Source organism: Periophthalmus magnuspinnatus, chromosome 23 (genome assembly GCF_009829125.3).
Source record: "Periophthalmus magnuspinnatus isolate fPerMag1 chromosome 23, fPerMag1.2.pri, whole genome shotgun sequence".
Taxonomy (NCBI): domain Eukaryota; kingdom Metazoa; phylum Chordata; class Actinopteri; order Gobiiformes; family Gobiidae; genus Periophthalmus; species Periophthalmus magnuspinnatus.
Window position 1 is genome coordinate 15,937,345 of NC_047148.1, and position 25,400 is coordinate 15,962,744.

Consider the following 25,400-nt stretch of genomic DNA (forward strand, 5'->3'; position numbering starts at 1 on the left):
TTAGCATTTTTAGGCTACATACAATATCCTCTAGGGGTCCCCATTGCCTCACTATTCAGGCTTTTGTATGGCCTGTGACGAGAGCTGTTAGATCTACAGTAGGCTACAGTATCTGTTTTTGATTTATTTATTTAAAAAAAAAATATATATATTATTTTATCCCCCCCCCCCCCCCCCCTATATTAGCATATAATAAATTTATTCACACATTGACACGGGAGTAGATAGGAAGGCATTTGTATCGTACTACATGTCTTTGCAAACGTTGTGACGTCACGTGTTTAGAGCCTTTACCTGTGCTTGTTATTCTGATTTTTATTGCATAATATATTAGACCTCTCACGTTGTCTGATAAAACCTGTTTGTGTGTATGTGCATGCATGTTAGGTTATATAAATTTACAATACATTAAGACCAAAACTGCATCCACACAGTGTGTTACACATAAAAGGCCTCCAACATCTAGCAAAACAAGCATAAAAAAGTCTTTATTGAATACTCCATGTACATGGAGATACACAATAAAATATCATTTTACATACCAGCAGTGATGCTACAAGCTTAAAAAATTAATCTATAGACAAATGTTCAGACAAAAGTACATTCTTTTATGAAATCCTGTACAATTTGTAGCAGATGCATGCCTCAACTTTGTGTGAGATATCCTGTGGTATACATTCTTTTTTTCTGTTCCTCCACTTGAGAAAATAATATTAAATAGTCTCATCCAAATATTTGAAGTTCAGTCACCAGTGAGCACAAGAGTCACATCAGCAAAGTCATATAGGTGATTGGGATTTGAAAGTACATAATTTTGTTAGTTGCACAGCAACATTAATGGATATTTATAGTTATCATGATCAGAGCAACAACATATTCAGTTTGATAAAACCATGACATGAAAGTTGTAGTTACAAAAATTCCGTACTTTACTGTCCCATCAAGAAATGCTAAAAAACATTAAGAATTTGCAAATCCATTTTGCTCCATTCACTTTATTTTGTATTTTCTTCATATTAGCCTACTGTTTCCTTATGAGTCAGACAAGTGGATGACCAGCTCTTCAGTCTGTGGCTCACTGTCGCCGAGTAACTCTGTCTCTGGCACTGACGAGTCCTCGTGATGCTCCGGTTCTTCCTGTGAAACTCCATCCACTAAGTCCTCATGGTTTGCCTTGTCCTCATTTAAAAGAGCAGCACGCTCTGTGGCTGAAGTGTTGGAGGGAGCAGTGGTGACATAACCTGTAGAAGTAGATCCACTGCCACTGTGGTGAGAACCAGCTTTAGCCACCATCTGTGGAGGGTGGTGCATCTGCTGGTGTGGCATGGCCATGGGGATTTGCATGGGGTAAAAGTTCTGCATGTAAGGGTAGGCTGGCATGGGGTGGTATCCATTGACTGGGATATAGAGCTGTGGGGGAACCATGGGCCGGTGCATCTGACCCTTCATTGGCATGAACTGTGGCTGGTGAAAGGGGGAGGAGGTCTTTTTGGGACTGGCATATCTTGAGGCGTTGGCTGTTCCAATGCTAATGTTGCTGACGGGGCTGGTGCTCAAGGAGCTGGTCTGGGTGGTGTTGCTATTGCCGGAGGTAGGGGCAGAACTGTTGTAGCTGGTCAGGTTTTCCCAGGAGCGCAGACGAGCATGAATATCTTTGAAGCGAGGCCTTCTGGCAGGAAACTCACTCCAGCACTCCAGCATTAGTGTGTAGACCCAGGACGGGCAGTCATCTGGGCAGGGCAGCAGCTGGTGGCTACGAACCATTTCAATGACATCCTGGTTGGAGTAGCCACAGTATGGCTGCAGACCATAGCTGTAGATCTCCCACAACAGAACGCCATATGACCAGATGTCTGAGTCTGTGGTGAACTTGCCATACATGATAGCCTCTGGAGACATCCAACGAATAGGGAAGTGATTCCCCATCAGATTGTAGTAATCAGCTGAATATACATCTCCATAGAGACCCAGATCCAAGATTTTGATGCTGAGTTTGTCAGAAACGAGAATGTTGCGAGCTGCAAGATCTTTGTGCACAACCTGTTGATTTGAGAGGTACTCCATCCCAGCAGCTATCTGAGTGACGATATGAAGAAAGTCTGTCTGTTCTAGCGTAGATTTCACGGTCTTGCCGTCATCTGAGCTACCGACATCCGAGTTAGGGGAGCGCATAACCAAATACTTGTGGAGGTCCCCCATGCTGGAGAAAGAGAAGACCATGCTCATTGGCTGGTCTTTGGTGACTACTCCTAACAGACAGACAATGTTATGGTGCTGCAGGTGAGAGCGTCGCATGGCTTCATGTCGAAATTCCTCACATATAGAGGAATCAGCTTTATCCTTCAAAGTCTTAATGGCCACCACTTGAGTCTGCTCTCCAGGTGCAGTGCCATATAGCTGACCTTTGTAAACTTTGCCAAAACGGTCTTCACCAAGCTCTTCCATGAACCGCAGAACTGACATGTTGATCTCTCTCAGTTTGGCCTGCATACCCAAAAAAGTCACTGTTACTGTTTGATTAAGTATGACATTATTCAAGGAGGTAATCCATTTCAAAGTGGGTGTTACCTGGTGTTTTTGCTGAGCGAGTAGAGAGAGTTCTACATCTTGGGTGGGTGAACTGTTGAGTTGGCAACGAGATGGTGTGTCACTGGATGCCTTTTGTTTATTGCGACACATACAAACCAGAAAGAACAGGCAAGCGACAACCAGTGGGATGGCAACAGCAGGGATAAGGATAAGCAGAATCTCCTTTCTGGGGTTCTCAGGAGGTTCTGCACAAAAGAAACATTCATAGATTCCAGAGGTTACAAACATATTTTTAATTTATTTTTTCAACAATACAAATAAACATATATTATGTCTCTGCCTATACATATGTATACACACATCTTTTTGTGTACACACATCTTTTTGTGTACTTGACATCCTGTTCAAAACTGTACAGTTGAAAAATAGTTATGTGACATCTTGTGCCCTACATTTATGAATGACCAGGAGTCTACATTGTTTTACTTGACAGTAAGAAGTAAGTACAGAGCCGTCACCGGAAATGGAGGGTAGGTGAAAATATGAATTTTATGAGCACTCAAGAATGAACTAAGGGAAAGTTGTTATATATATTTAATAGCTACGCAGCATGGGTATATTTTTTCAGTTATATTTATTTACTGTAGTAAAGTAATACGGAACAAAAAACTACTTACGACAAGCATGGATGTCACACAGACCCACCCGGACCTGTGGGTCTAGTGTAAAGCACCAGGGGGCCTCCATCTGCCCTCCAGGATTTCGACAGAAGTTGTGCCCCCCCCAGAGCTCGGGGTAGTCCTGAGTGAGGTGGTGACTGTGTGGGGACTGCGCACTCCAGGGTTGGCAGTGGTGCCCAGACCTTGTGACGCTCACTGTGCCTCTGTAGTCGGCTCCGCTTCCATTGTAACAGCTGTGGTCTGAAGGGGAGTCTGCAAAATTAAAATATCAAATCTATGGCCAAGTCTGAGTCAAATGTAGAGGCTATAAATTTAAACTTACATGATCCCAGTTTTTCAGCTGGGACTCCAATCCTCATGCAAGAGGAGGCTTCAGGTGTACCAGGCCGTGGCAGCAGGTGGCAGTTGGGTAGCTGCAGCTGCATTAATATCATGGGGTTTGACCTAGCGATGGTGTACTCTGCATGACACAGGTCATTTTCCAAGGCCTCACATTCATCTCTACAGAGCTGGCGTTTACGAGGTCCACGAGAGCCCTCATCACAAAGAGGGAAAACATAGTAGCAAAAAGAAGGGATGGCAAAATTGGAGCACTGATCTGATAGATGAGTAGAGGTGCCAATCATTGTGAAGGCAGCTAGAAAAGCATTCAGAAATAGATATAATAAATAAAGGTGTTTTTCTGTGACCATGTATGTAAATAGACTGGCTTTTCATACCTGTGATGCGATTTTCACTCTCGCCCTGAGTCTGCAGAGACTCCACATAGATGCTTTGGTTCCCAATGAATCGAGCACAAGCTATGCCTCGATATGGCTGGCAGAAACCTTTTTCATTAGACCTACAAGACAGAAGTGAGTGGAATATTTCATTAACTATTAATAAACCTTATTTTATATAAAGAAAGCAAAGTAGCAGCAAGGATTAGTGCAATATATACGCAACACAAGTAACATGAAATTAAAAGAAAGCATAGAGAACACAGACATAAAAAGGTAGCAGCTTTAGGAATCTGTATAGATTAAATCCACTAAGACCAGCTTGTTTTTACACTTCACTCTCTGCTGGGTTCGTCTATGTGCTCTGTTTGTGCAAAGCTTACCTTTCAGGCCTGACTTAAGTCCTAATCCACTAAACAAACAGCAAGGACTTAAAAGAGGGAGGGATATCTGCTCCACTCAGCATTTCTATCTTGTGAATGCTAATTTTAGGGAGGTGGCTATATTTATTTTGTGTCTTTTCACTTGTGCTAGAATCAAATTTGTGTGGTCATGGTAATTACATTAAAAGGTGTGCAAAAATACAGAGGTTTAAGAATCTATTTTTATATTATGCTATTTTTGACATTGCCTGCTAATTGTTATCAATAGAGCCAAGCAACAAGTTTTCCAAATTACATTAACAAATTTACCTTAAATTGCCCAATCTCTTCTTGAGTCTCACCTTGTTGGAAGTCTTAACTCAATAAAACAATTAGAAGGAAAACAGACCAGCACCAAATCTTAATTAATTAACACTATCAAAAAGTTATAGCAAATACGCCTTCAGAATTAGAACCAAAAATCACTTTCAATATGTTTTCTCATGGAAGGTGCTCACTCAAACAAGACCCACGTGAACCTGACCAGAAAGGGTCTTTGTTTACAGAAATGGTCCCTTGGTGAAATGCTGCTACAGCCTCCTCTCAGCTCCGGGGTAGTTTGTGTATAGGCCACAGCTGTTTAGACATAGGGTCTGCTCTGTGTTATGTTAAAGCTTCTTTCGTACTTTATAGATAATTTATCTCAAGACATATTTTTTCCACCCAACCAGAGGTCTTTCTCCAAACATTGGACTGAGGCATCAGGATGCATAATGGTGAATAATATAATGAATATAATGTACTATATAGGGTAAACTTAAATTTATTTTAATATACAGACATCAATCTGGACAGCTTGGCAATGGCCTTTGAATGATGAGCTAAAACATTGCCCAGATGACCTTTGAAACCTTTTCTACCATGGAACATTCCTGGACAAATGAGGGAATACAAATATCAAGTAAAATAAAAACTAAATTTGTCAATTTGTCATAAGATAGACACTGGCTTAAAACACGGACACTGCAACCCTGAGGACACACAATGCAATGTATTCCCCCTCAACTGAAGATAAGAGACCTGAAAGGGGCCATAAAAAATAGCTGATGAGATAAGCATCCAAAAAGAAACCATTTGAAGCAGAGGACATGAATCAGCAGAGTTTCCAGTTCAAAGCAGGTTTGTCCAAACCACCAATGGGAGAGAGTCTGACTTTAGTGAGCTATGCCTGAGTCAAGCCACAAGAGGAAAAGCTAATTGTCCACTATCTCCTCACAGCCACTAGCATCTGTTATAGCACCACAACACATCTTCAATCAGGTCTAATTGTCAGAGCCAGACACTGGAGGTATGACTTCTAGTTCAAGTCCATGCACGTCTGTTTTTGCTTTGGGCAGGCAAACATTATACAAGAAATGTGCTGTGTTTAAGATAAGAGACAGAACCCTCTACTTTAAATATACAGCATAGATTTGTGCAAATACTACAACAGAGGTGAGAGTAAGAAGGTGACGGTACACACCAATGTTTATAACCACTTTAATAATTTATACAATCCTTACACAGCCACTGTTTTCTTTTTTGTAAACATATTCATTTATATTACGTTTACATTATATTCATTATTTTTTCCTTGCTTTTCTAAATTTGTACTATTCAGCTTTTCTAGTAGAGGGCCTGCCACCTTCTTTTCTGTATGGATATACTTTTGCCTTGCCTGGAATGTTCCACAGTACGGGATAAAACCATCTCCATGGAGTCAAGTGGGTGAAACCAGGCCAAATTACATGTTAGATCTGTGGAGTGGCTATCAAGCCCACAGTAAGAATGTATGTTTTTCGTAGTATCTTTGACCGATAAAATCACCTGTAATTACATAAGTGCTAGATGGTTTCAATTGTCATACTGTGGAGCATTACAGGCAAAGCATTAAGACCTCCATGGAGTCAAGCAGGTAGCTGAACACTCTACAAATGTGTGTTACTAAATCTGTTTAGGAAAACACTTACGATTCATCTGGTCCATGAGTGGGCATGAGGCCTGTGAATAAAAAGTAAAACAAACAAATAAATAAATACATTTACAGTCACTTTTAGCAATGATTTTAGAGTAACACTAGTAATTGGTGGTTTGCAGATTCGAGCATGTGGTGACGTGCCACTAGAGCTACTTTTCCCTATAAATAACATTGCATTTTGTCATGAAGCATCCAAAAGGTTAAATGTTGAACCTGATGATTTATATGCGTGACTGGAAACTAGCTCACTGTATTATAACAAAAATCTGCATTTCATATTAGCATGCCATATATATGTTGGCTGCCCGCCATCTGTATTAAATATTATTGGACAAAGTGATGTCATCTGAAACCCAGGAATATTTCTACCAATACATACCAAGCTTGACGTAGAGGACCCCAGTTGCGGTGATGGCCTTATGTGAGTTAGATGCCACACACTGGTAGTAGCCTGTGTCTGTGGTGTCCAGGTCTTGAATTCGAAGCTTGGATCCAGACTCGGTTTTTCGGATGGTGATGCGGCCCTGCTCTTGGACCACCGGAGCGTCATTCTTCAACCAGCGAATAGTGGGGCGTGGGTTCCCTGCCACTTTACACTGCAGTGTCGCTGTCTGGCCCTGGAAGTGGGTGATGTTGTTGACTGGCTCCAAGAACTCAAGATAATAACCTGCAGAAAAAAATATAAAAGGGTGTAAAACATGCAAATGGATAAAATAGTACCTTGAAATGATGCTGCTACTGCTGTGCCTCTCATATTACTACTAACACAACTGCTGTCTCTTCAAAAACTGCATAATCGTCACACTGATCAACACATTTACATTCATTCAAATTCGGTATATAGTAGAGTTGTCTATGGTTGTTACAATACAAAAAAAAAACAAACCCAAAAAAACATGGTATCACTACTAAGGAAAAGGCTTGATACTCAATACCACAATAAAAAAATACATATAATTCCAGTGTCAATACTAGTTGAAGTATCGATTAGTATCTGAGAGTGGATTTTATGACAACCCAAGTATTTCTTTCTTTGACTTCCCACAACAATTTACAATTCTATTAGTGCTTTAAGGGAAAATAAATTCACTCAGTCGAGAGGAAGAGTAAGTGCTAAGAGGTATAAAGAAAAGAAATGTACAACTTCAACATCTTAACACCACAAACATCTTTCTCACTACAGCCGTGTTAATGCCTGTGGGCTGTACTCAAAGGGAACCAGCGTCAGAGTATGTTGATATTTCAGCCCACTTGGCCGCCTCAAACATAAACAATAGTATCTAAAGGGGCTGTTGGCTTTAATGGCAAATTTGAATCTTGACAAAAATAGTAATGTAGCCTCTTTTGAGATGTCCTATAGAGAGACAAACAAACTAGTGAACATGTGGTGAAATCATTGAACACTCCAATGTCCTGACAACTGGAAACTTGCTCTGCCAAAGCCTCTACTCAACTCAATGTGTAATCATTTCTGAGCTGATGAGATCCGACTCTCTTTAAAATGAGGTATTGTAACATTACACTCACATGACTTTGTTTAGGTTAGTTAAATACGATAATGATGATGATAACAATTATGTATTTTTGTATATGACATCTTTTGGAGTCCAGGAGCAATTTGTGCGAAAAATGTACTGCTTTGTTTTGATTTGTTAGTCATATTTGCACCACAGGGAACATTACAGTGATGAACCTTGTAGTTTTTGGTCGCTTCTCCCATAAAACTATTTATTCTTGCCAATTTATAATGACTCTTCGTGCATTTGTATCGTCTGCCTTTCTATTTTATACAACCCTGTCTCCTCACATGTGACCATTTGTCAGTGTCTAATTTTATAAACAACAGCTTTGGGATTCAAAAAAGACCCAGGCCGTTTCTTAGACTTCAAAGGTAAATCTATTATTGCAGAGAGCTCAGTGAATGCTAAGTAAAAGTTGTAAATGTGTTCCCCACAAGGAAGGAGACATTAATAAGAAGTGACGGTCCAAGGCCTGTCTGTAGCCATATCTGTCTTTGGGAGAATAGAACACTAAGCAGACATTCATGTGGACATATTTCCTCCTCTCTCCACCGCAGATTGTGTCTGCTTTGGAAAATGTGAAGATAGAGGATGTTTGCATTTTAGAGTAAAACATATGCTTCTTTGTCAACTGTTGTGAATATGATGAATTACCTTCTATAAGTTTAGGGGAAATATCGGCCTGACTGTGTGTAAGTCTATGGGTGGTCTTGTTCCCCTGTTTAAAATGTATAAATCTGAGGAAAGTCATCTGGAGCTTGAGGTTAACCTTTTTCAACTACACATGCAGCAGCTCGTTCACACGTCAGAGATAGACCATGATGTACAGTGACTAAAAGTAAGTCACAAGAGTCCGAGACAGTACACTGAGTCATCTGGTGTGATTTGTTATTAGCTCAGTTTTCCTATATCATTGAAGATTTACTGCCGCATATTGTTCTGTTGTATAACATATATGATGTAAGGGTATTTGAGCATTTATAAATATATACTGTTTATAGAACCTTCCTTAAAAATTAAGCCGGTATGGAAGGTCATGTAATGAGGATTGTCACATCTATGTTAAAATAAATGATCTCTTGGGTGTAGTGATAAATTTTCTTGCAGATGACCCTGTACCAAAACATTGGGATGTCTCCCACATAATCTCAACGGCTCCAAAACTAATCGACTTCCAAGAGCTGATTAAGGACCCAGGCTACAGTGGGTGTTGCTGACAGGAGATGAAATGAGACTGGATAAATGGACTTAAGTAATGGAAAAAGAAAATCCACACAAGCTCAGAAAGAAAAAACAAACAAAGGTGAAACAGAACAAAAGTTAACAGGCCACTGCAGAGTGGGCAGGGGTCCAGTCATATTCCCAAAGGAAAATACTCAGCCCTGTTTCCTCTCTCAACTCAAAAAGTCACTGGCTGCTCACCAACTCTTAATTTGAACAATTCCTCTTTAAACAGAGTCAGAGACAGACAAACAATGAGTTTGTGTTTAAAAAAACCTATACCTTGTTACTGCTATTTTTCACCAAAAAGTGAATTTACAAAATGTCATGTCACAGAGGTGTACTATTTCAACCTATATATTTGCTTAACCCTGATTTAGGCCACAACACATTTTAAAGCTAAGAAAGTTTTGAAACATTTTGAGCAGACATCTGGCTTGAGGTGCAGTGATATTTGAGCGTTTTGACAAAAGAAATTTTGAGTATGGTCACTGTGAGTGCATTACTGTATAAGGGCAAGAGTTTGAGTTTGAGTGAGTGTCTAATAAACACAGAGACAGTTGAGTACCCTGCATTTAGTGCTGTCTTGAACCTCTGCCAAGATTGTGAATTTATGCAATGGAAAATGAGCAATGTAATCCTGGTTAGTCTTCATCAGAAGGAAGAACTGCGCTGCCAGATACACAGAGAAGAGGTCACCACCATGGTCTGTAATTATAAGGTTTTAACTTTGTGCATGTACTATGGCCTTGGGGAGGGGCCACAACAAGCTAAACATATTACCATTTACCCAGGTTTGGGACAAGCCCAAATGAATCCTGTGACCTATTGAGACTTGATCCATTTTTAAGCAGGGGGTTAGAAAGTTAAAGGTGTACAATGTCACTTTTCTGCAAGTGAGGTTGCCTCTCCACATGGGTTGATGGTGTCACCTTCTTGTCTCTATGGCAATTGATAAGTTAAACAACTTACTGAGGTACATTCAAGACAAAGAAATAACACCTCCATCGAGACAAGCAGGTGGCAGGCCCTCCTCCAGAAAATGTATATAGTTTAAAATATAAAACATGTAAAAGATACAACATGTAATTCTTATCAATCAAGTGTCTCCTTGTGCAAAGTAACACAAGCCAAAGACAGCATGCATCCTGGACCCACTTCCAGTGACCCACAGGGACGCATGGTCAAAAGCCAAACTACTTTGAGCAGAGTAAAAGACTTTTGTAAAGGCCCCACTGTCTCAGATATCAAGGCTGAAGTGCTTGATTGATTAGTACTATCCCCAGGAGATAGAGGTAATGAAAAGCAGCCTTCTCTCAAAGCTAGTGCTCTGGCACAGCTCCCAAAGCATGCTCCGCTTTAAACCAATCGTGTGTTTGCCCAAGAAATGAGAGAGGCGGAGGTGCGGGAGAATGACAGACAAAATAGTGGGGTCACGGTTAACAAGTCTCCCCAAAATGGCTATCCTTGTGTCAATCATAGCAAAAATATGTGACATGGTTGTAGGGCAAAAACTTTGCGATGCTGTATTCAAATGCTGATGAGAGGTGACATGTGAGATATAAGGTGTGCGAATGCTGCTGTGGGAAAATCAAAGCCACAAAACACACATGAGGCAGAGGTGAGAGACCGTGTGAAAAACACCGGCTGATTCCTCTGCTGGCTGCTCGCAAATCTCGTTTGTACTGCTATTCCTAAAGTAGTTGTCCACACAATGACACAGGTGCAGACATCTACACATAGAGAGACAGGAACTCTTTCTGATTGTGTTTTATAGTATATTACAATTTAATCAAAATCAAAATGATCAAATTGTAAAGGCTGCAAATATTTAGACAATAGAGTGTCCTCTGAAAAGAACAAAATATCCAATCTTTTTAAGGAAAAGTCCTGTAAATAATACCTCTATATTTTAAGACAGGTAGGTCTTGCATGGCAAAACTGCCTGATGCACTTCTGCCGGTGCCGGGTGCCAGCTGCAGGGTCTTCAGCTGGGAGCCATCTTTCATTGATGTTTTGCCCCTTTAATCTCCAGAACACCTCAAAATGGTGGGGAAGTGGACAGGGACATCTCTCTGCCACCCCTTGCAGCTGGATTTAACTTGAAGGTCATCTTAGCGGCATTTTGGTCCCCAGACTTTGTCGTTTCTTCACAGCCAGAGCCAAAAGCTAGCCTTTTCTACCTACAGGGCAAAATCTTTGGGACGTTCCTAAGTTTCCTTGTTGTAAAGTTTACCTCTCTCAGAAAGTGCTTGGCTGAAAAACCTGCAAAACCGTGACATCCAACTTCAAGTGGGTAGATAGTTGCTTTTCACCCTTTCCGTTTATTGATGTTGTGGATTGTGGGTGCCTAAACCTATCCAAGAAACTATGGACTTTAAGGGAAACCCCTGGACAGTGGCCAGTTAGTTGCAGAGCAGGCTTATTCAACTTTTGCTATTTATTTTAAATAGAATGATTATTGTAATTGATAGTGAGTTTTCAGTTATCCATGAATTAATCCATCCAGCTACATGGCGTAACAAACCAGTTTTTTAATTAGTACTGGTTCTTAACCTCTATTAAATGATAGTGCTGTATGTGGAAGGCTTTTTTGGATAAAAAGGCAAATGTTATACAAGAGATTTAAAGACAAACTAGTACTGCTCATGAAGTACTCTCGGCTGCTCTTTCTGGACAGTCAAAACTAAAACTCCTACATTGTAGCATTTCATTTCCTCAGTTGGTACTAAACAGACCCTGTTGCAACAGCGGTGAAGCTTCCCCTTAAATTATGGCATGATTGATGTTCAAGAGCCTGGAGAATGAACACCCACTTAGCTGTGTGCTGCTGAAACTCTACCTGACATTTTGATTGGAGGTGAACTATTGACAAGAGCTTACACATATATAACTATTATGGATCTTTAACAGCTGTATTTTGTGGGGAAACGGGGTATTTGTCTGAAGCCGTTTTCAGGTGTAGATAAATATACGTTGCCGGTGCTGGTGAGTATTAGTGGCAACAGAACAGTGTCTGTGTGGGACCAAACCCAAATAAACAGAGCATGTTCGTGGAAACGCAGAAACGTGTGGCTCAGTGTGTGCCGCTGCTGTTGGGAAAACGATGGGGCTCTGTATGGCGCAGACCTCAGGGGAGCTTTTGTACATACACTGCATTATTTTTAAAGAATCAATGAATCACCTTTACCATTCAATTAAATATATTTTGAATTACCATGTTTTGGGATATTTGTACTGTTCAAAATCTATTTTCTTGTGGCTCCTAGTTGATAGACCTAATAATAGATGACCTTATAGTTTGGACAATATTTTTATATAAATGAAGTTTAGGGTTGAGCTTTTTGCGATGTTTTTAAGGGGGTATGACGACATGTGCTTGTCTGGAGATTAAGATTAGCCTAGCCTAAAAGATGAAAGCATGTTGGTTCACTCCAAAATTGAGTCACGCACATACACTCACACACACATGCAAAGATACAATGAAATACAGCTTGCTAAGCATGTGGGGTTCAGGCATGATCTCATTTCAAGAATGCAAAATGCAATTACTGGGCTAACAACTTTCTGTTGACAAGTTATAGCATAAATGGAAATGGTTAATGATTAAGTGTTACCTTCAGCTGTAGGTGCTGCTCCACTCTGGGCCTCGGCCAAACCCTCAGGCTCCACTGACAGACCCAGGTCAGCTGCAAAGACAATCAGCAGTCAGTGAATATAAACTTATGCAAGACATTGAGAAAGTACTGTATTAACACATGAAAACCCTATAAAGGCTTCACAAACTTTTATTACCGTACCATTCCATGAATAACACATTTATTAGAATACCTTGATCTTTTAAATCTCTTTGTATAAAAAAAATAATGCTCAATGCACATTCCTGTTCTCTAGTTTATGAGGAGTAAGCGTAATAGATACCCTGGCGGTTCTGTTTGATTGAGGCTGGCTCTCCTTGAAAGTTAATCAGGACCAGGCGCTTGTCAATGGACACAACGTATGCATCGACTATTAGCTCGACTTGACTTGGCGCTGGCTCCTGTCTTCTCTGTCGTACAGCACATGTGCCCCACAGATGTGGGTGATGGAGGAAATTGGTGGTGCCAAAGACGTGAGTGAACAAAACCATATGACATTCCATGCAGTAGCCACACTTCCCTCTCCGGGACTGTACTTCTATCTCACATTTAACATGTTGGTCATGTTCTTCAAACCAGCTCCTTCTAAAGACCAGTCCTGACTTGTCCAACATATTCCTCTGAACATTACATAGTATTAGGCACTGAGGATGGCCAGCCTGTACTATTAAACTGCCTCACAGACAAAGTATCAGAGTGCAGCATATCCACTGGTACCATCTGTTATAAATCTGTGCGCAAAGCACCATTGAAAACTCAGGCCATAAAAGTAAGACAGTTGTATCTTTCAACATCCTGAAACATGTGCAGAGAAGTGTCTTTATGATGGGACTGGAGAAAAAGAAGTATAGGGCAAATCCACGGTCTATCTGCCTTTAATGGTCAGTCATACTGACCAAGGATACTCAATGATTATTAATTGCTAACGCAATTTTTGTATATTCTGTACAAAGTATTTTTGTAACACTGCAGCCAACTATAGCTAATTGTTTTCCAAAACGATCGTTTTCTTTTTTAGGATTATGACAGCCTCATTAGTTTATAAAGTATATTTTCCTTTACAATGTGTTGAGGCACTAGTCTACTACTACTATTTGAATCTCAAAATTAGTACAAAATCTTACTTCTACTATATTTGTCCCACAATAATAAATAATTTTTGAATTAGTGAACATTTCTTATTTCTAAGCAGAAACATTTTATTACACCAGTAACCACATGTATTGACTACACATTAAAACATTTCCACTGCTTAGAGTTCATATGTTGCCGCTTTAGCTCAGGCCAAACCAGTCTCACTGCCTGCGTCACACCGGGCCAAGATTGATTATAACTATCCACAAACTTGCAAAATGAGGGATTGTTGGGATGCGTTTTCCTCCCTCGCTGAATGCAACTTCTGGTTCATGCATTCCAACTGGCTGCTGCCTCAGCCATGAAAGAGCCCATTGAAAGCTAAGAGGCCAGGCCATGGCTCCATCTACTGGGGTTTGGACTGAGGGCCTTCTGGCACACCTCAGCGTGCTCCTTCCCTCTCCTGCTTAAATGTCTGAGAGTGTACAAGCGTTTGTCTGGCTCACGTAACTCTACACATCACTACATTTTTCTCACACGCCTTTCTGCCCTCAAATCTGAACTTTTTAAGGGTTCATCTTTTAGGTTAATCCACCTATCTATAGAAAGAAGACAAAAATGTATGTATGTAAATGTAAAACTCCTGTAATGTAAAGCAACTGAGGAATAAGGGCAAATGACGTTGGCAAAAAGAAACCTCAGCAGATGGAAACGGAGAACCAGAGGGCAGACTGAAAACTAAACCAGAGCTGCCCCTTCCTCCAAAACGGTGAGCGGTTAATGGAGTGCCTTTAATTCCACCAGGAACCATAATGTTTTTACTTGGACCAGTGGCGCGCTTAAGTTATCATGTAAATGTTGCATGAGTATGTTAAGCTGTGCGTTTTGAGTAGAGGGAAACTGACGGAGTAAATTATGCAGTGTTTTATAGACTTTCATTAGGGTTTATTTATGTTCACTGAGAGTCAACGCCATGAATGAATAGTCTTGTCCTCTCAGTTGTCACGAGAGACATTTAACAGGGAAAGGTCAAAGTTCAGAACAAATTATTTAGTGTTGTGAGAAAAGGCAGCCGTCATTGGAGACATTATTTTTTTAATATACAGAAAATTGTGGTAAAAATAAATCAATGGGTGGATACATTTACAAGACAATCTTCCGTGACCACATACTTATTTACGATTACTGTATTTCACCATGGAAATAAAACAGCTCAATTTTAGACTTTCTACTGTCTGATTCATTTTGCATTGCTTGTCTCTGCGTTTCTCCGGCCTTATCTGCTCATCTGCCACTTGCTCCGCTGCACAAGTGGCAGTAGTACACTCTGATAGACACTGTGCTGGGATGGGGCCATGCATTATCTCTCTGGTTGAAAATGTCAAGTTCTGGTCAAGCTTTCTCTTTTCTCCAGATCCAGTTCAGATTCACTGTGAGCTCTTTCTGTCCGTGCCACCGGTCAGCAGCTCATTTTTCTGCCCTGGGGTAAACATCGGCCCTCCTCAGTTTCACCACTAGCAAGTTTCCTTTACACTAAGAAAGCTCATACAGAGATTCTTGCATATCCTTCTAATGCCTCTTTGTGTAACTTTTTCTAGTGGAGGGTCTGCCACCTGCTCGTCGCCGTGGAGATGCTATTGCTTTTGTCTGGGATCTACGCACCTCCATGAAGACAAGCAGGTGTCATGACCAAACCATGTTACTAATACAAATTTTGAATACCGTACTGCGGAACATTCGAGGCAAAGCAATAATATCTCCATGCAGACAAGCAGGTAGTGAAACCCCCCCACCAGAAAAGTTACATAGCGCACATTTAAGGTATCCAGCAATCAGCACTTTGAATTTTTTTTGTGTAGGAATTGTGCTTTACAAATAAACTTGTCTTTCCTAGTCTATTTAGTAATGCAAAATGTCCTTTCAGTCAAACTAAACAATGACTCAATTGGGGCTTGGAGTAGAGCCACTGCTCCAACACAATATCTTTGGGTCTGTTTTGTACCATCCTTTGAAGGCTTTTGGGGCATGTGTCCTTGCAACGTCCCACCATGAAGAGGCCCCAGGTATAGCCTTCTACCGGACACTTTGGGCTGACTGTGTTCAGCCAACCGGGGAATGTCTTTGGGCAGCGTCTGCTTGGACACTGCTCTACCTGACTTGGCTCCGGTTGAGAGGTGAATTACTACTATCAATTGTTTTAACTGTCATAATAAATGCACAATTACTAACAAGAGGTTAGACTAACTGCAGACATCAAAGACAAAACATTCCACCACTGACGGGTTAAAATGCAGACCCAGTGAAATTACTTAAAGCTTATACTTATATTAGCCGTGCATTGGCTCATAAGGCTCATTATTTCACTATCTCTTATACACATTATTTAGATTTGAGGGCTAAGGATGCTACACATTTGTCAACAAAGCACCAAGTTGCCCTTAGCTCAATGAAAGCCTACTTTGTCTTTTATTAGTGACAGCTGCATTCAGATATAGAACTTCAACCTCGTTAACAATGTGGCCTGTCTCTAGTGAAAGTATTCATATTTGAGATGGTTTTCCTTTAGCGCTTTATCAAGAAGGTGGTGACAGACAGTTTGCAAAGCGCTGTGTCCAACCACATTTTAATTAAGTTAAGCAGGGAGCCCTACTACAAAGACCAAATAGCAGTTTTGATCTTTACTCAGTGTAAGGCAAATGCGCTAATACCAGTTTGAACAGGAATCTTAGACGAACGGCAGCCGAATGACTGCCCTACCATAAACTAAATGACAGGCTAATTTTGAGCAGAAGCCCTTTTACCACCACCATGAGCTGGGGGCGTCTGGTCAGTTGGGCTACTACGGGGACAAGGAAAAAATGAGAGCGGAAATCCTGAATTATTAGTCTCCCAAGCCAGTTAAGACGGAGATGGAAAGTCTGGATCTGATGTGATGGAATGTAGTATTACTAAGTCGCCAGGCTGGTCTCATCCAAAACTTTACTTGTATTTATTGTGAAAGGGCCATGGCTCAGTTATAACCTGCTGTAACACAAAAGAGGGTCAATGTGTCGGGGGAAACTGCCCATAGCTATAATAATTCAATGGAACCAATACAAATGACCCAAAATGTGAAAGTTAATATGGAGGTGAAAATCAGATCTATTTCATTGCAAACGGTTTGCAGTGGTCCAAGTTAGTCCTCCTTTTTCTAACACATTCCTGGCATCCTAATTATTCACCACAATAACTTTATAAGCACTTTCCACATCTTTCAGAAACCAGAGCGGAGTTTTGCCGTCACTGCTAGGCTAACAAAAACTAGAATTCTAACAGCACACTATCTGGTTCTTGGACAATAAACCTCTTTATTTTAATTAGATGCAGAGCGTGATCTTATTTCAACCCTACCAACAACTACTTTACAGCCACTTTAATGTGGAGTACAAACACATGTTTTATACTATTTATTTCTTCAGGATTTGCTAAAAATGGTGGACATTTAAATGGTCTTTTTAGAAAACTTCCCTTTATAAAATCAAAATCAAAACATACACATTTTACAGCTGTAAAATGCAGGTAAATTATGAAAAAGAAGAAAATCTCACACTAAATTTCAGAAACAGCTGTGAGATGTTTCCTAAAGAGGGGCTCATACATTCTTCGCTCTTCAAACAAATGGAGCATGTTGCTAAGAGTGACAAATGATAATGTGGCAAGTGACTGTCCCAAACAAGCCAAATAGCAGTTAAGTCTGTTAATTCTATTTGGACTCTCAAATACACAAACAGTTCTGGACACTTTTCCTGTGCAGAAAACAATGACATTAGGACTAATTAGATTGGAAAATGCCTGCAGTAAAAAAGTGCCAAGAGCTGAGTAGAATAAAAACAATAGGTACTTTGTGCCATGTGATTTTAACATCACACTTTTAAAAATCAACAAGATTTTCACTTTAGTTATAGAAGTGAGTTTGTTACTCAAAGTTTTTAACTCGCACCTTTAAAATGTGTATAACTGTGTATTTATGATTCTCTCGTTCTTATTTTGATGTAATAATACAAGTTATAAATATAGTTTTACAACAGACAAGAACCAATTCGGCATGGTTTAGATACAAAACACTTTTTTTCTGCTAAACATTATTTCAATAAAATAAAGGGGTTATTTTTGCTTGGTGTGTGGTTGCTAGATAGAATTCCTTAGCTCGATGTCATAATTTCCAGTCAGGAAGTAAAATTTTAAACCTAAAAAATGGCCAAACTGGGGAAAAACATGTAAAACTTTTATCAAAAACTTAAATCTAATGATTTTAACTGTGTTTTAGTAAAGTGAGTAGTCTAAACTCTCATATGCCCTTTAAAATTCACACAATACAATATATTATATATATATATATATATATATATATATATATATATATATATATATATATATATATATATATATATATATATATATATATATATATATATATATATATATATATATATATATAAATCTGAAAAAAATGTGAAGAAAGTTAGGACAGCAATGGTAGTCGTGGTTACATTAAAATTATAATAAATTAAGAAAAACATTTTGAAATTGTACAAAGCTTCATTTGACACAGGTGGACCTAAAATAAAGCAGCTGTAGCCACTGAGCAGAAGTGACAGATACACATCTTTGTCATTATGCCATCTGTACTGTACCATCTTCATCGAAGTGAAGAAAAAGTGTTTTATGTCATTATAATGTGCTGGTGAGATGGTATCAGTTGCCTACAGTGGAATTTTCCTGGCCTTAGCTGGTTCAGATACTATCTTCACTGTGTAAGCCCCCATCTCCAAGGCAGCACTCGCCCGGTAACTCCATCCCCATGACTGAGTTAAAACAACAATGGCCAACTCATAAAAAACATAGCCACTTCCCTTCAAATATTTGACCATTTGGAAGCTCAAAGACAAGACAATAAATGTGCGGGGAAGGTTGTGATTGGAGGACACGCTGACTCATTTACATTTAAAAGCCCCTCCAGCCCCCGCTCCCTCTCTCTCACTCTCTTTTTCTCTCGATGATCAGCCAGTGCATGCTTGCCAACAAGTCTGAGGAGAGTTGTGAAAATGCAAAACTAACTAAGCAGTAGTATCAATTGTTTATCTGTGTCCTTAACCCAGACATTTGAAGTAGCAAGCAGCAGGGTAAATCCCATTGAAACATTTTTTGAGCATGTCACAATATGTTTGGGGCTAATTATTTACTGTGTGTATCTTTTCTTAGCGCGAGTAGTGAGAGTAGTTTCAATATTATCGTTTATCGTGATACAGCGCACTTGAACATTTGTTACTGTGACAGGTCTTAAGAAAGCATCTGGTAGAGGAAGAGGGAGAGGCTATTAGCTTGACAAGTCTGCTGTTAACATATTTCCACACAGAGCTATGTCCGACTGCTGAAGACTTTTATAGGAGCTGTCTCCATGAAGAAAGTAGGGCTGGGTGTTAAAAAAATCCAATATGATCTGATCTATTTGCTATTTTGGAGACAAGATAAAATTGCGATTCAGTTCTTTGGTGTTTAATGCAGCTCTTTGCTTAGAAACTGCAACGAAAACACTTAGACACCTCTTACACCACCATGCTTTGAGTGAGTCACAGCTGGATTTAACACAATCACAGTGAAGTATGAACTCTCCATATTAGAAGATGGCTCGAGTTACCTCTTAATGACGTACAAATAGAAAAAAAAAAACTAAAAACAGCATGAATAGAAATAGTGATCTACGCTCTACAAATGATATTGTTATTGCCCGCTCCTAAGCCTGATATGTCCCATGTGCTGCCTCCTCTGTCTCCATGTGGATCTCAGGGATATTCTAAGGGTTTAATCCAAAGCCCCAGTTGGTGAGATAATAAAATAATCAGTAATTAAACAGCCCAGTGGTCCTATTAGCATTAGCCACAGTCCTTTGAGCTCCCACCATGCTCAGCTGCCATTTTACTGTTTATATAGAAGGCAAAACAGGCAAGGGATAAACCAGCATTTGACAGTTACATGTTACGGCTACTGTGCAATCGATCACATTTTAATGAAGATCAAGGATTTGAGGAGAAGTTCAGATTTTGGATGAATCATTTGTGATTTTTGTTGTGAACTGGCAATGACTAAAAGTTGTCTTTGTTCATGGATATTAATGTTAATAAAAGACATATGTGTTTGCTTTGGATTTGTTGTTTGTGTAAAAAAAAAATTATGAAAAAGTCACATGTGGGCATAAAAATATTCACTGAAGACTCACAACACTTTTATACTAAGATAATATATTTGTACAAATATTAGACCCTGTTATTAAGTAAGTAAATAACAAATAGGATCTCCACGGAGCCAAGCAGGTGGCCTCAACCAGAAAAGATGCACAGTGTATCTTTAAGTAACTAATCTGTTTGTATGAGTTCAAAACATCAATGGCAGAAAGGCCGTGCTAAGATGGTTACACAGGTAGGGAAGTATGCACTATAAAACATGAGAACACATCCTGGGACACTTTAACAGGATAATTATGAGCAGACTGAGGAGCACAGCCCGTGGCTCTGAGCACGCTGTAGTCCAAACACACCATTACAGGCACATGTTTGAATCAGCGCACATTAAAAACACCATCCTCTTCTTCTGGGAAATACAGCTGCAGCCGATCACAAAAACACTTCATATACTGAGGAGAGGCAAACCTGCAAAAGTTACTGCTGACCTCTGAAAGTTATGAAGCAAAATGTAACCAGTTCAAAAGGTAGTCCTAAGCAAACAACTGATAAAACCACCTGGTACAAAGCTGGGTGGTTTTATCCCTCTTTTTTCTCTCTCTCTTCACACTGCTGCATCAGGAGGTCTTAAGGGGAAACTTTTAATCTGGCACTTTTCCTGTTTTTTCCTTGAGGAGGATCATTTATGTATCAGATAAGATGGTGCCTTGGACCAAACATACTCAGAGGTAACGCAAAAATATATTAAAAATAGTTTTCCAAAGACTGAACTTTGCACAAAAACTTGGATTGGCTATGGACTTCTCAGTTAAAAAACATTAAAATGATTGGATCTTCTCAATAGAATATAATACTAACCTTTTTGAAATTGACAGATATGTTTAAATTGAATGCATGTCAAAACCTGCAAATAAATAAGAATGTTTCCGGATGGAAGCCATGCGAGGCAAAGTTAGCCATTTATTTACAGTATGAATATAGCATGAAAAGGTAATTATGCTCACTGAAGATAATAAGCCTTTGAAGAAATGTTACCACTAGATTTTATCCAGTCTCAATTTGAAACCTCCCTTTTGCCCGATTTACAGTGCGATTTGAAATGTACTTGTTCATTATTAACTTTATGAAAATAATTGATTATATATTATTTTCCGTGGTCAGTTCCAGTTGACTTTTCTTAAAATCGTTTATACAGCCAATGTGAGCAGCAGATCCAGATCCAGACCATAAGGCTGTCTGTCCAGTCAGGTCCCCACTCACCGCTATTGTAATAAAATGCATGCCTGACATAGCTGCTCAGCACATTGTAAAGGGAGGCATACCACAGCCATAAATGTCTTCATCATCTCGGAGCTAACAGTGATTGGGGCCCATTCACTGACCCACATAGAGTCTCACATGGGGTTAGAGCAACAAAGAAGCACTACTACCTTATACTGCCTCTCCTCGGGTGCAGCTGGGCCCCATCTCCTTCCTCTGCAATGCTTCACCAATTAGCACTGTACATAAGCGTCGTACTTGGGCGATGTGTTACAGTTTTCAAGTAGCACAATAGTCGACCCGTGTGCTAGTTTGGTGGTAGAAGTCAGAGTTCTGATTTTGCTTGACAAATTATTAAGAATGAGTGATTTGATTAGGTTTGATAGTGAACAAATACATAAATAGCCCTGTTTTATGATCTATATTAAAACAAGGGTGGGTTAGAAATAGCATTATATAAAACTATTATGTCAAAATTGTTATCATGTCTTTTTTTCGTAAATGTTTTCGAGCTAGCGTTAGTTTATTCCAGATTTACACCTACCATTGGAATAGTTTTATGTGATGACTGTGCATTGGTTTTAGCTTAGTCAAGGTTAAGAATATAGCCGCAGATGAGTAACAATCAGTCTGAATTGTGTGCTGAGAATAGTCCTGTTTAGAGCTGGCGTTTTGATCCTGGTTCATTTCTGTTGTTTAGTCTTTGTTACGACTTTGTTTTAAACTTTGATGGCATGTTTGGGAAAATGTGAAGATGTAAGAACCACTACTTTTGCCTTAACAATTTTATGACATGGCACCATACGCACCTATTGTATTGTGCTCAAAAGTCACTCCATAGTGAGGCCTGTCCATGGGAATGTCCTGCAGCAGGCTAATTAGTCCCAGATCCAACTGCACTATAATGTGAACCAGACCTGGAACATACCGCCATACAACAGAGCACTTCCTGATAACCATTCCTCTGTTTTGTCACATCATGTAAACAAACAGACTTCAAATCCCCCCATGCTCCTTGTTTGCTGTGGGCTTATAGTTATAGTTATTCATGACTTTGAAGGTCATTTCTGTAGCCACATACTTGGGAGTGCGGGTGTTGTGATCATAAAGCTGACAATGTGTGAGAAAACAGGCAGAGCAGAGGAGAGGGGGTCTTTGTCGGGGGTCAAGGGATCAGTCATCTCCTGCTTCCAAACTTTTAAATTCCTTGCTTCACTTTGATGAATGACTCCTGTGAGAATTATTATTAGCAGAGGTGGACGAAATACTACTCAAGTAATAGTAACATTACTTCTGAAGATAAAGTTCATAAGTGCAATGGTTTCAATCATAAAAAATATCAACATAAAGCTTTTGTTACTTGTAGACTTGTAGGCCAAATCATAGTGTGAAGATTAGCCAACACTTACAAGAGGATTGAAATATTACTTAAGCACAAGTAAAAATATGGTAAGTAAAAATGTAACTGAGTACCACTCATCTCTGATTATGAATACATCATAATTATTCATCATTGAGGCTTTGAGTTGTGACCATCAACTTTTTGACTGAAACTGTCCAAACTAAAATGCAAACGACCCATGACATTCCACTCTTATACAGGCTACTGCATTTTAAATAAAATAATATTAAAACGTTATAGTGCTATAATGCTATTGGAACCCCTGTATTAAACAATCATGCTGTGGATACACACACAGGCTCACAAGCACACGCATCAGTCACATTATGATATGCAAGAAGACTATCTACAACATACTGACCTGAGTAAATAATTGTTGCTTGCAGTAGGGCAGGTTCTTAGTTCATGAGTTAGCCTCCCATTTAATCTCATGTTAGTTTAGGGTCAGTGAGTGGTCATCTCCCCTCTACACCACCACTACAAGAGAACATGTGGGAAAGTACTGACAAGACACCAGTCACACAAAGCCTCACCTTTGACCCTTTAGTGAGAAACATGAAAGAAGACTCCTTGAGCTTATCTCCAGATGGGCTGCAAGATGGTTAACTATTCTGTCGCCGGTGATAAAGACTTTTATAATGAAAAAGACAGGACAGACTCAACCTAGACAAAATAGTTATTGCTAACTTATCCTCTGGCTACATCTGGGTCAACTGTGCAATTAATCAAATTTAGTTATCGATTCAAGTTGTTTCTATTCGTCAATAATATGCTCGAGTCTTTTTAATCAATAGTCCCCGGCCAATTCAGTAAATGCATTTGGTTTGGAGATCAGACATTGGTAGAAGAAATGTCAAAATGTTTGAGCTAAATGTCAGTGATTAAAGATCCGTATTGTACATGGTCAAGAAATATTGAAAGATTTCTGTCTTGAGGAAACACATGCCCAGCCAGACATGCTTTTATTACCGACACAGAGCCAACAGATCTTAAGCAAAACTTACGTGCCATTCAATAGTTAATCATGTTTTGTCCTGGTGATGTTGGTTTGATCATGACTGGCCTATAGCTATAGCCACTACTTGGTCAGACCACAGAGGCTCCACCCTTGCTGCAGATGTACAAAATTAATATGGGAGGGCATCTGATGACTACAAGGTCTGTTTTCCTAAACTCACAACAAGACTTCATAACAATAACCCTCTCCTGCTGTTTTATAGATGGAAGCTAGCAACACAGAGTCCATGAAACAGGGCTTTGACAACAGCGGTCAAGATGTGAGCCAAGTGTATGAATAAGTGCAGATATTTTTAGAACTGTTTCTTGTCACTGCTGTTCAGATACTAAAGTGAACTTACGATGCCGACATATAAATTAGTAACATTATAATAGGTAGGTAATGGGTTATTGTGGCTGTAAGTTCAGATGGCTCAGGTTAGTGCTAGACTCTATACAAACACCCCCTGCTGCTGACCGAGCCCATCCAGGCCACTTCTGCAGACCCAAAGAAGAGACTCCTGTTCATTAATGCAGACTTCACTTTATTTACATTATGTCTTCAACAGGCCTCACTCTGCCTCATGGAAACCACCATATAAATCACCAACCTAATGAGAAAATCTGACCTCCTCAAAATTTCATTACAAAAGAGAAGAGTAATGCCACATCAGTAACATCATTATAGACTAAAATTTAGAGACTCAAACTGCAAAAGCAGGGTGTAAAAGGTGCTAATGATTAGCCCTACCCCCTGGCCCTTTCACTTCATACCAAATGGCCAAGTCCTCAGAGCCACAAAACAGGAAATCTCAGCAGTGCGCACAAGATGCTGACAAAGATACGAGATCACCTCAAGCTATGCGTCCAATTAACATGACAACGACACAGAGGCCCTTTGAGTCTGACACAGGCACTTTTAATCAAGGCTACGTGTTGCAAAGGGACACATGTCAACAAGCACAGAAAGGACAAAGGCTTTGAGTGGGACTGAAACCTGCGGGGGGGACCCCCGCCCCAAACACACAGCCCTACCTCCATTTTATCAGAACTTACTGAGGACATTTTAAAAATGTCTGAAAGAAATAAAGTGGGACAACCAGACACTGTCCACTGTGGACATTTATCACAGGATTTAAGGGGCACGGGTGGAACCAACTGACCGTTTAACAACTTTATAAGATGCCTAAACTTCATAACCTTGTACCTGCTCGGCAGGTTATATTACATTAAATAGACTATTTAAACCACCCTGAGCATTCAGATCACCAAGTGCGCTGCGCTGGAGCATCCGTGCGCTTTCCCATAAACTTCAGTCTCAGCTTCACACTATAGTGGGCTGTTACAGGGAACTTACCCTGGCACCTCAGGTTCAGAGGTAAAATTAATATCCAAAATAAGGTCCTGGTGAACGTGGTCATAGCGTCAGGAAACGTTGCTAAACTCTCTTGAGTGAGTGAAGATGGTCACATCCAGTCGAAGCTCCCTCCAGGAGGCTCTCCTCGGCTCCTGATCTGCGCTGCTCAGGTCGCGGGGTGCAACATGAAGTTGTTGCGGGAGAGACACGAGTTTGAAGCTGGAAACAAAGGCGCGTTCATCCCGTGAAGAGGTGTGAGTCCAGCAGAGATGTCGAGTGAAGTGCGCTCTGCGGGCAGCAGATCCTTAAGTGGCCCCTCAGTGAAACTCTGGAGCAGGAATGAGCTGAACGCGCCTCCTCAAACGCGCAAGTTAAAAGGTGTCACCTGGCGCCACCTACAGGCCACT

General features: G+C 40.0%; 1 protein-coding gene across 1 annotated transcript; it reads right to left on the reverse strand.

Annotated features, from left to right (window-relative positions):
- Positions 1 to 531: 531 nt before the first annotated feature.
- ror2 (receptor tyrosine kinase-like orphan receptor 2) lies at positions 532 to 25,302 on the reverse strand. The gene is made up of 9 exons (XM_033989773.2): positions 24,994 to 25,302; positions 12,666 to 12,737; positions 6,687 to 6,974; positions 6,300 to 6,330; positions 3,929 to 4,050; positions 3,532 to 3,846; positions 3,207 to 3,461; positions 2,569 to 2,774; positions 532 to 2,484 (listed from the first exon to the last, which is right to left on the reverse strand). The coding sequence occupies exons 1-9, from the start codon at positions 25,055 to 25,057 to the stop codon at positions 1,033 to 1,035; spliced, it is 2,805 nt and encodes a 934-aa protein (XP_033845664.1). The 5' UTR covers positions 25,058 to 25,302; the 3' UTR covers positions 532 to 1,032.
- Between the last annotated feature and the right edge of the window lie 98 nt (positions 25,303 to 25,400).